General features: G+C 36.0%; 1 protein-coding gene across 1 annotated transcript in view; it reads left to right on the top strand.

Annotated features, from left to right (window-relative positions):
• LOC107156524 (rho GTPase-activating protein 29-like) overlaps window positions 1-9,430 on the top strand; it is an 83,417-nt gene extending 73,987 nt beyond the window's left edge. Inside the window, 4 exon segments of the mRNA XM_048814604.1 lie at window positions 2,189-2,421; window positions 5,045-5,360; window positions 5,491-5,599; window positions 7,794-9,430. Coding sequence (XP_048670561.1) covers window positions 2,189-2,421; window positions 5,045-5,360; window positions 5,491-5,599; window positions 7,794-8,644 — 1,509 coding nt within the window. The 3' untranslated portion in view covers window positions 8,645-9,430.
• Window positions 9,431-12,515: the final 3,085 nt, after the last annotated feature.

The following is a 12,515-nucleotide window of genomic DNA, read 5'->3' as shown; positions in this document are numbered from 1 at the left end:
TGTTTTCCTACTGTCTTGACAGAAATGGACTAGTGTAGATAGTGTGGGACTTTTTAGTATTGTAGGCTGGAAATTCTTTTTCCTCTGAATTTTGAAGGCAAGGTTTTTTGTTGTTGTTCTGTTCACACAGTGAATCCGTCTTATTTCATTCCTAACTCTGTGCCTATTGTTTTGTCCCTCTATAGCTAATAGAATCTCTCCCATGCCACATTATTCTAAGATTTTACAGTGATGAATAATGATGTGGATATATTTCCATCCACTATTCTGGACACTCCATGAGCTCTGATAGTTGTCAGTGCTTTAGTTCTTTGAATTTTTCTTGATTTTTATTGCCCATTTCCCCCTCTTTCTTTGTACTCTCTAGTTGAAGCTCTTGTTTGCATACTCAATAACCCATACTGGTTCTTTAGTTCCCTTACCTTTCCTGTATTCTTCTTCTTTCTTTCTTCAATAACTTTCTAAGACATTTCCTCAGCTTTATCTTCTTGACTAATATAAATTACTTCATTCCTGAGATCATATTTTAATTTTCAAGTATTATGATTTTCTATTCCTTTGATAACATTTTTTAAAATGACTATATCATGCTATTTTCCTGTGGATAGTCATAGATTTTTTTGTAAGGGTTCTTTTCTCTATTTAGCCTCTAAACCCTCTGTATAAATACAATATGACCCTCATATATAACATTAAATTTTCTATAGCCATATAAAATTTTAAAAATAGGTAAAGTTAATTTTAATATATTATTTAACATTTTGAATATTATTTTAAAATTATGAGATATTTATTGATTTATATTTGAGCTCTTAGTCTTTGAAATCTAGTATCTATTTTTTAACTTAGAGCACATCTTAATTTTGATCAGTTGTACTTCCAGTACTTTTTCACCATATATGACTAGTGGTCAGCATATTGACAGCATAGTTTTAGACCTTCAATTTGTTTTTTTTATACCCATTTTGATTTTTGTCTTTAATGATGTCTAGTTATGTTAGATTTTGGACTTGAAATCTCTTTGGAAGCTCTTGAACACATCAAGGCTTTTTAAAAACTTGGAACTTTATTATAAAGTGATCTAGATGGACCGTTTGATATATGCCTGATTACATGTCTCTAGTTCCCTGTCTTGGACTGGTTTGATCCCCCCTGGAAAAGGGTTTTCCTTGCCTAGAGATATGGTACCAATACTGTGGGAGCCAGGGTGGGAGCGATGATTGCAAGATCTGTGCATTCAGTGTGCATACAGCCAACAAATCCCCATTTTCAGACAGTCACCTCTCTGCTCCTTAGGTTTGGCATTGCCCCCATTCAGAGAGCCTCTGTATCATGTTGCCCAGAGAAAACATTTCCAGATTTTTAGGAAGGAGATTGCTCGAGAACATGGAGTAGAGACAGGATTCTATAGAGAGCTAAGCTGTCTCAGCTGGCCCACTTGCACCCTACCCCAAGGTCAGAGGACCTGGTACTTATTGTCCAAGTCCCTTTAGGATTCTGAAAATCATGCTGAGTGATAAGGGGTCAGCTTTCTTGGAACTGTTGCATCAGGACTTGTTAATCTGCTCTTCTATTTGTGAATTGTTGCTTTTGTTTTCTCTATTTTCCTAGTCCTCATTGGCCTACTGTATTTTAGTGGGGTTGCAGGAGATAAAGAAATTAAGTATTAATTGCTGGATCTACAATGTTATTTCAGGAAAGTATTGATAATTCTTTAATCACATTTTACAGATACCTCAACTGAGAAATGGAGGTTGATACCTTTGAATGACTATAAGTCTCATAATGTGTCATCCTTTATTTCTTTTATTAGCCAGTAAGGGAGAGGAGATGAATTGGGTCCAATATGATAAACTTGCATTCTGTTTTAGGAATTTTGTATGTCCAAGACTTTTATGTGGGAAACTGCTCAATTCTTGCAATAGTGTTAGAGAGTAGCCTTCATTATTACCTAAAGCTCCAAGAGGTTAAGTGACTTGCTTCAAACCCCAGAGTGGTGAGGATACAAACTGATCACAGGGCAACACCCTAACTTTCTACAGATAATATAGAACATCAAGTAGCCATAGGTACACTGAAATGATAAAAAAATCATTTGAGTAACTCTCACTAATTGTTGATTTTTAACAAAAAAGAGATATTTTTAATGTAATGTAATGTAATTTTTAATGTAATTTTATTTCTTTAGCTCCCAGAACCATTGATTTTATTCCGATGGTACAAGGAATTTATGGACCTTGCACAAGAGATCCAACATATTAATGAAGAGCAAGATACCAAAAATGATAACCCTAAGGACAAAACATACCCAAATATGTGTGTAGAAATAAACCGAATTCTTCTAAAAAGCAAGGTCCTTCTAAGACAATTGCCAACATCAAATTTTAACAGTCTTCATTACCTTATCATACATCTTAAACGGTATGAATTTTTATACTGTCTTAACCATTTTAAATTGTACAGTGCAATAGTATTAAGTACATTTATACTGTTGTGGTAGTGTTTTCAAAATGATTGTTTCATTTTTTATGATGTTTTTATTCTATGTTGGGAAAGGGAGACATTGTATATGTTCATGCAGCCAACACTGTTCCCTCAGATGCCCCCTGTATGCCAGGCTCTGGCTGGGCAAACCAGCATGGAAACACAGGGTTTCTGTTAGTGGGCTCATCATCTTGGGGGACAGATCTGTATATAACCACAGTACAGTGTCATCCTTTTTCTAGTAGCTGTGCACAGCATGAAGGCATGCAGAGGAAGTTTGGGATTAGGGGTAAAACAGAGGAGGCAAGCCCTTGAGTCAGATTTTAAGAACTGAGTGGGATTTGGTAGAGAATGTGCAGAAGAGCATACTAGGCAGAGGGTAACAGACATGGAGACACAAGAAAACATTTTACATTTGGAAAATATAATTTCATTAGGCTATAATATAGCAAGAAGTAGCAGGAACTGAGCTACCTACAGGCCTGATAAGAAAATCTATGTACCTGGCAGATGAGTTGACCATATTATTTCTGGACCCACTAAAGACTTGTAATCAGGAATTTCACATGCTCAGATTTGCCTGATAGATCTTTCTGATAGCAATATGAAAAATGCGTTGGAGGGGAGGCCTTCTGTAATTCAGATCTCCTTTTTTTAAAAATTTATTTTAAATTTTTTTATTAGTTCTAATCAGTTATACATAACAGTAGAAAGCTTTTTGATCCATTATACACAAATGGAGCACAACTTTTCATTTCTCTGGTTGTACATGATTTGGAATTGCGCCAAATATGCAGTCATACATGCATCTAGGGTAGTGATGTTCATCTCATTCCACCATCTTTCATACCCTCATGCCCTCTTCCCTTACCTCCTTCCCCTTGACCCAGTCAAAAATTTTCCTTTCTTTCTACAACATCATCTCCATTATGGATCAGCATCCACTTATCAGAGAGAACATTTGGCCTTTGGTGTTTTGGGATTGGCTTACTTTACTTAGCATGATATTCTCCAACTTCATCCACTTACCTGCAAATGCCATAATTTAATTCTCTTTTAATGCTTAGTAACATTCCATTGTGTATATATACACCACATTTTATTTATCCATTCATATATTGAAGGGCATTGAATTATTCCATGAAATAGAAAAGGAGGGAACCCTTCCAAATTCATTTTATGAAGCTAGTATCATTCTGACACCAAAACCAGGCAGAGATACATCAAGGAAACAAAATTTCAGACCAATATCTCTGATGAACATAGATGCAAAAAATTTTCAATAAAATTCTGGCAATCCCATACAAAAACATATTTAAAAAATAGCGCACCATGATCAAGTGGGGTTCACTCCAGGGATGCAAGATTGATTCAACATACAGAAATCAATAAATTAATTAATCACACTAATAGACTTAAAGAAAAGAATCATACGATTATATCAATTGATGCAGAGAAAGCATTTGACAAAATATAGCACCCTTTTATGTTCAAAACACTAGAAAAACTAGGGATAGTAGGAATATACCTCAACATTGTAAAAGCTATCTATGCTAAACCCAAGGCTAACATTATTCTAAATGGAGAAAAATTGGAAGCATTTCCTCTAGAAATTGGAACAAGACAAGGATGCCCTCTTTTACCACTTCTATTCAACATAGTCCTTGAGACTCTAGCCAGAGAAATTAGACAGATGAAAGAAATTAAAGGGATATGAATAGGGAAAGAAGAACTCAAGCTATCATTATTTGCTGACGTCATGATATTCTATCCTTAGAGGATCCAAAAAACTCCACTAGAAAACTAGAATTAATAAATCAATTTGGCAAAGTAGCAGGATATAAAATCAATACCCATAAATCCAATGCATTCCTATACATCAGTGATGAATCCTCTGAAAGAGAAATTAGGAAAACTACCCCATTCATGATAGCGTCAGATCTCCTTGAATAGTCATAGAACTAAAAAGCAGCCAGTGCTTGAAGTAAAACCAGAACATTGATAGTGGCAGTAGAACAGAGAGATGTTCAGGAGAGAGAATCATCTAGGCTAGAAAACTAGCTGTCAGGGGCTGGGAGTGTGACTAGTGGTAGAACACTTGCTTAGCACACGTGAGACACTAGGTTTAATACTCAGCACTGCATAAAAAAATAAATAAAATAAAGGTAACTAACTAAAAATATTTTTTTAAAAAGAAAACTAACTGTGGGCTGTGAGAGAAATTGACAGTGATATTTCAGTTTCCAGAAACTGGGAGTATATACAAAGATGGAGCAATTTTTTTAAGGGGTATTTTTTTTCCTTCTGCTGGTAAGAGTTCAGTAGTTCCTTCTATTTACATGAATTTTATCCTAATATAGTACTCTGAAACTCAGTTTGGTGTGTGGTATTATGATCAAACAAATGATTCTTTCCCTAGACCCACCAAACTTGACCCTTGACAAATGTTTTGTAGACTTCTATAGCCCATGTTTTCTTGACCCTTCTCAATTCATAGTAAACTACCATTAAGGACCTCTAATGGGCAAATCTCATATACTTTATGTGTTCTTCTTTTCAGGGTAGTAGACCATTCTGAAGAAAACCTGATGAATTCAAAAAACTTGGGGGTGGTATTTGGACCATGTCTCATGAGGCCAAGACCTGCAACCACTCCTGTTACTATCTCCTCCTCCCTTGCTGCATATGCCAATCAGGCCCTGTTGGTAGAGTTCCTCATTACCAACTCACAGATGATCTTCGATGAGTTCCTAGAGTCACAAAATGTTACATGTAGTACAGGTGTTATTGCACCTCTGGTGGATAAAAGCTGTCCTTCCAAACCCGTGATATCACCAGAACATTCCACAAAGTCACAATATTTTTCTTCAAAGGAAGTGAGTTTTGATTATTATAGAATTACACCAGAACTTTGTGATGTTTATGTTAATAACTTAGCAGTCTTTGAACTGTTTATTTTGAGGTGTATTTTGCTTTTTCAGTTTAATTTTTTTTTTGCATTAATAGGATATCCACACTGCAGATAGTGAAAGTGAAAATTTTGAATCAGCTACATCATTTGAGAAATCAGAATGGAAGCAAAATGCATTGGAAATATGTGGTGCATATCTCATTGGTGAGTGGTCATGTACTATATATGCTTACATATTTTCAAACTTTGCAAATAAGTCTCGATTAAAAACAAGGTGAATGAAGTTGAGGGAAGTTCAAACTTCAAGGTTTTATTAGTTAACTTTGATAGCCATTGAGAAAGTTTAATGAATGTCATTTAAATTAATATCATTTTTTGTTTCTTTCTTGTAAGGAGATATCTTGGAATTCATAAATGTTTTTTTGTCCTCCTTCTGAGATTTGTTTTTAGTTTGACTTCTTGTCATCAATTAAAGTCAAGGCAGAAATAAAGTGGACTCCTGAAACTCAAAAAAATAGACTCCTAAAATTTTTTGATGTCCCTTTACCTGTGGCCTATCTTTAGCACATTAAGCACACATGTCTTCCATTTTCTTGGCCGAAGTCCTTTTGTTCATTGTTTTTTTGTTAATTTTATTTCAGTGAATGGTTTCTGTTAAGGTGATCAAAAAACTTCCATTTGTTACTGTTTTACTGGAGCTGAATTCCAATTTTTTCAAAATATAGCCATATATGTTAAATTTGATGTCTAAAATTAATTAAATATCAATGAATATAGCCTGACAAAGTCTGAAAACAAAGGGAGTCAATTATCTATCTGCTAAGAAAAGCACTGGACTCACTGATTCCATTTACTTGATTTGATCTTATTAGCACTTCTGTGCTATGAACCTTGGCCTCATTTAAGCCATAGCGAACAGTCTGAGGAAGGTAAATAATGCCAAGGGTCATGTCCTAAATTATTGTTGATTCAGGATTTGAACCTCATCGTGTCTCATTCCTAAATGTAACCTTATTTCACTGTCCAAGGAAATTGGAATCCCAAGTAGGTATAGTAATAACAATAAATAGTGTTTAAATATTGTCAAGTTTTCCTTACATACCAGGTAATTCTAAGCCTGTTCCTTAGTAGATCATTAAGACCACATGCCAACATATCTCCACATAGGAGTCAGTCTTGACAGAGGAAGGCAGGAAGGGCTAGTGCAATGGACTTGCCCAGGGCAGAACTGGAGCAGGAGCTGAGCCAGCACCCAGGCAGCTGGCTGCAGAGTCTGTACTCTTCATGGTGCTAGAAGTTCTGCAGGACTGTAAATATGTTCTGGTGGTTACCATCCAACCACAATGGCTCAGCTCCCTTCTATCAATTGGAGAAGGGCCCAGGAGAGCAAATCACATGAGCGGTGCCTGGGAACCAGGGAAGAGAGGCCAGCAGCCTCAGTTGAAGAAGGAGGTCAGATGAGATGATGACCTGCAAATGATGCTGGTGGGCACCTGTCTGCAAACCACTGCCTAAGGATATGGGAGAAGGACCAGGTGGCAGGGATGAGGACCATGGGCTATGAACAGGGCCATTGGAAAGCCGTCAGACCACTGGCAAGGCACACAGTTTGTCTGATGTTTCTCAGCAGGGAGAGGAGGATCATGGCCAGAGGGCTGCACCTTTCTAGCAACAGGAGCTTCTGGGGTACATGCAGCAAAGACAGAGTGTGAAGAGCTAGGGTTCTAGGTGAGAAAACAGGGACCTTGGGACCAGACTAGAGGAGAAAGAGAAGGAAGTAAATCTGGAGTCACCAGAACCAGTAGCAGAATGGCAATTTTGACAGCTCTTCAACCTTAATTTTACCCATGGATGTTGCCATGTATTAATGGATCAGCTGGGAGAGCATCCAAGTCCTCTCTGGTGTGTTGCCCTCAGTATGGACAGAATGTAGCTGGAAAGCAGATGAAGTGAGGAGGCAAAGTTCTTGGGATTCAGGACATGGCTTTGATTGGTCTATAGAATAGTGTTACTGTTCTGCGGTTACTAGTGTCTGCCTGTTGAAATCAGCACAGTCTTAACCCAGAAAATATTCATTCATAGGTAATATATTAAAACAAGTTACTTCAGGAAGAGTTAATTTTTTTTGTTATTGTTTTATTTAACCAACACATGATGTGCTTTGTGGTTATTATTTATTGTATTGATTTAGATAATTTTTTAAAAAGTAATGCTTTAATTCAAAATGTACCTTTAATGCTGTGTGAATTTGTAATTCCTCTGCATCAATGACTAAGAATATCATGTTGGGAAAAATATATAAGACTGTGTTGTTTTGAGAGAGTGACCATTTATAACTAACCACACTTCGTTACTAACCAAGCTCCATGAAGTTAAAAAAAAAATCTTTCTTTTTCAGATAACAAAGAACTTGAATCATTATCCCGAAAGATGGATGATATGTGTAAAACCACTGAACCACTTAGTTTGAAATCTGATGTGGCAACGAACGACATACAGAGGCATACACCAACCACCAAGATTGGACATGCAATTTTGTCTGTAGATAGGTTCCATCTTGCAAGCTCTCCTAGTGAGGGAAACAGCAGAAATGTGGGAAATGTAAATTCAGACAAGTTTTGCAAGAATCTTGCTTTTAAAGGACTTAATAGCAAAGATACCCCTCCTACTGTTTGTTCCAAATTTTATGGCTTTGATCAGCAGTTTCTACAAAAAACTCAGGGACAACAATGTGAACAAAAGAACTTAACTGGCACGAGTGCAGTGATTGTGCCTAGTGCACTCCAGGAAAAAATGACAGTGAGCATCAGAGTTAGTGGTGACCATTCCATTGGTGCCACAAAGCCCAACACGCCAGCCAGATCAGCAAGAGAGGCATCAGAAAGACGGTCCTCTCATTCTTACCATCTTGCTCCTGCAAGAGCAGCAAGAACACTGCAGCCCCATCACTGGACAACATTTTACAAACCACGTACCCCGACCAGCAAAGTCAGGGGGATTGAGGAGAGACCAGCTTCACCTTCAGCAGCAGTGCCTCCTAGCACAGCTCTTACTCCCCTGAGTCATGTGGAGAAAGATGTTCCAGAGGCAGACAGCACATCAGCTTATGCTTTGCAGCCAGCTCCTGAGCCTAAAGAGCACTCTGAAGAGCACGGCCGGCCTGACGTGAATCCAATGTGCCAGGGACTCAGGCTAAAACAAATGGAAGAGTTACAAGACCTTGAATTTGAAATGCCACAGTTTGTGTAGGTTGTCAAAATTCAGTTTTTCTTTTTCTTGTTTCGTTTTTACGTATTGTGTTTATTTTTTGAAAGAACGTTTTGACAGAACCCCTTTTGTATAGGATTGCCAAAGTATGTATTTTGCCTTTTGGCCTTGTATCGTGTTCGCTAGTCATATAGAATGGTAGTGTTTTAGTCATATAGAATGATAGTGCCTCACTGGTATTATCTTTAAATTCTGTGTTTTTGAAGTTTTGCATAAAATAAGTATTGTGATTTTAAAATTTCAAATGATTTTCCCTATAAAATGATCCACTTAAATGCATCCCTTATATGATATTGTTCTCAACAAATAGGTGTGGTAGGGGATAACCAGCTTTATTATGGAGTGAAACTAAGTGCTTATTTATAAAATGTTTCTGAATGCAAGTGCCTGAAAAATCTTTATAGGGTTTGAATATATTTTTTCCCATACAATATTATAGTGAATCTTTGACCACTTTTGTTACAGCTTACACACATACATATGGTATGTATGTAAGCTTTTATTTTTCAATTGGCAGTTAACTTTATATAAATATTAATTACATAATGGCCCAAAAGCTTGCTAATCTGTATCTAATTGCATTCTAATTGTCAGTTTTTAGATGTGGTAGTCAATTAAATTATAGAAAGAAAATGCACTTAAATACCAAAAAGTTTGGAACTGTCATAAACTAAAAGTTTATACAGATGAAGTTAAGGGGTAAAACATCATCAAATATATCAAAACCATCTAAAGCCAAATAAGGTATAACTAAAGTATATAATTTAAATTATTGCCTATTTAAATATAAATATCATATTATATTAATATACTATTATATAATTCAAATAATACATTATATACTATGTTAATATAAATTATAGTAATATAAATAACAATAATATAATAATTATATTATCACAAGTAATGTAGATTAATATAATTTATATTATCATGATAGTATAAATTATAATGTCATATAATATAATTTAAATTATATAGTTATATCTTATTAGGTTTTAGATAGTTTTAATACATTGGATAGTTTTTTACCTCTTAGTTTCATCTGTATAAATTTTTATTTTATGACATTTTCAGACTTTTTGGTATTTTCTATAATGGTCTAAACAAATGCCTACTTTATATCTGCAGCAGGTCTCCAAGGTGAACAGCCTCTGGCATGTTGGAACAATGTAGCAGAAGTTGTCAGAAAAGTTACCACGGGGATAACTGGCTTGTGGCAGCCAAGTGTTCATAGTGATGTTTCTTTTTGATCCTTCGATGTTGGCTCTTCCTATCATTGTGAAGCAGAATTCACCAAGCGTTGGATTGTTCACCCACTAATAGGGAACGTGAGCTGGGTTTAGACAGTTGTGAGACAGGACTTTGGGATCTATCTACTTCTCCCAACGATGGTGGAACTTTGACAAAGGTGATGGTATTGGAGATTTGGAACTTTTTGGTTTTTTGTTTTCCTCCTGGATGGCTGTCAAACCTGCAGCAGCACACACTCAAAGTGAAGAATCTCTAAAGGATCTGCAGGGAAAGCGTGGACAAGGAGGATTCAGTCCCGGAGACTCTTGCCACGAGATGGAAAATCTGCCCACCGACCTCCACTCATTTCTTCTGGAAAATGAAAACACAGAGTTTAAATACCTAATACTAATAAAGGCAGGACAAAATGCAAAAAAAAAAAAAATGCCTACTTCAGAAATTTTTAAATTCAATGCATTTTCTCTTGATATTGTGTGGGTTTTGTTAAAACCATTCCTTTTGTATGAAATGTTTTGACTTATAAATCATTTTACATACTTTTTCTACCTGGACTGTCAACCAGTGAAAATGTATATTTCATTAGAATTGAGCAAAATTTACTTAAGTTTATTTTGAGAGTATAGTAACTCTCGTTGTTTAGAATTTGAGAGTTGTACATGACTGGATCTGTTTCATGTATAAAATACCCAGTTTTATAACTATTTTCTGGGTTTCATCATTTTATGAATAGGATGTAAAAGGAACAAAAATAAAATAGCCTGTTTTTGTATGTGTGAAGTATTTTTCTGCCCAATGTTTTTGTATGACATGTTATAATTGATTAAAAAATGATATCTATAGGTTTATACACACACATATATATTTAAATTATTTCAAGTATTTCAAGTTATTGTGGCTTCTCTGAATACCAACAGTTTTAAATACCAACAAGTGATACTTTTAATATTATTAACCATTGACTCAGTGGTCAACACTTGGGCTCTATATCACTTGACTATAATATGAAATGTGTTTTATGGCATGTTGTCTTATAGTTCTCTGTAATATTAAGAACTAAGGAGAAATAAACAGCCTTTTTATGCTAAAGCGTTTTTAAAGTCTTCCTTATACAAAGTACAATCATATTGATATGAAAATCTAAAAGAAAATCAGAACTAACATTTATTGAGCCCCTTCTGTGTACTAAAACTCTACCAAGTTGAAATTTCACAGCAACCTATAATGGGTAAGTAAGCATTTTATGATTCCTGTGTTACAGATGAGGAAACTGAGGCTTAATTAAGTGACATGCTTTTAAGTTCCACAGATGCAGCAAGCACAACCAAATCTCAAATACAGGGCTGTCAAATTTTGATGGTTAGTACTTCTTTTTTTTTTTTTTTTTTTGTACTAGGGATTGAACTCAGAGGCACTTGGCCACTAAGCCAAATCCCCAGCACTATTTTGTATTTTACTTAGAAACAGGGTCTCAATGAGTTGCTTAGTGCCTCGATTTTGCTGAGGCTGGCTTTGAACTTATGATCCTTCTTCTTCAGCCTCCCAGTGGGATTACAGGCATGTGCCACTGCACCAGCTGGTTAGTGCTCCTAATGACTGTGATTACTAAATAATAGCAGAAAACACTGAAAAATTAGAAAATGCATCTTTAGATATTTTTTATTGTAAAATACACATAAATTTGCCATTTGAACCATTTTTAAGTGTACAGATCAGTGGCACTGATATATTCACATTGTTCTGTGACTATAAGTGTCCATTTCTAGAACCTCTTCATTATCCTGTAATAAAACTTACAGACTTTAAACTCCTTCAGTTTTAATATGTGGATACCACCCAGTCAGAGCATACAGACCTCACAAGTGAGAGTGGCACTGTCATGTCCTTTCTGCCTTTAGGGCCTCCTAGGATCTTTTTGTTCAGCTTGGAGCTTTCAGTCTGAATGTTCCAGCTTCCTGGAGGCACTGAAGCAAGTGTCTCCTGAGAAGAGGTTGCTGTTTCTAGAGTACCCAGAGCATACACCGTGCCCTGCTACCAATAATGTGGCAGAAATTGTTCATTGGAAAGTTGTCTTAGGACACTTGGAAACAGATGTGAGCAGGGGGAAAGGGAATCATGGAGATTCCCTTTAGAGCTGCCAGGCCACCAGAAAGCTTTGTGCAAAGCATGTTGTTCAAGTTTATGAGAAGTGTTTGTGGAGAGCTGCTTATACTTTCCCTACATGGGCCTGTTTTACATGCTGAGAATTAATTAGAGTTTATGAGTATTTTAAACTACTTTTAATGTACTGTGTTGGTATGATTATGTGTGTAGACAATTCAGTTAATATCTGTAGTTTAGTAAAGTTACATTCACAATTAGTTTGTAGACACCTGTTGTATTCCTGGATATGGGCACCTAACAAGGATTAAGGTCTAAAATTTCAGTTATCTTATATCAGATAACCTCTTCAAAAAATGGTGTTTGGAAAACTGGAAATCCATATGCAACAAAATGAAAGTAAACCTGTATCTCTCACCATGCACAAAACTCAACTCAAAATGGATAAAGGACCTAGGAATAAAACCAGAGACCTTGTGACTAATAGAAGAAAAAGTAGGCC

Source organism: Marmota marmota, unplaced genomic scaffold (assembly GCF_001458135.2).
Source record: "Marmota marmota marmota unplaced genomic scaffold, marMar, whole genome shotgun sequence".
Lineage (NCBI taxonomy): Eukaryota > Metazoa > Chordata > Mammalia > Rodentia > Sciuridae > Marmota > Marmota marmota.
The sequence above is the reverse complement of the archived record's forward strand: the minus strand, read 5'-3'. Positions and strand labels throughout refer to the sequence as shown.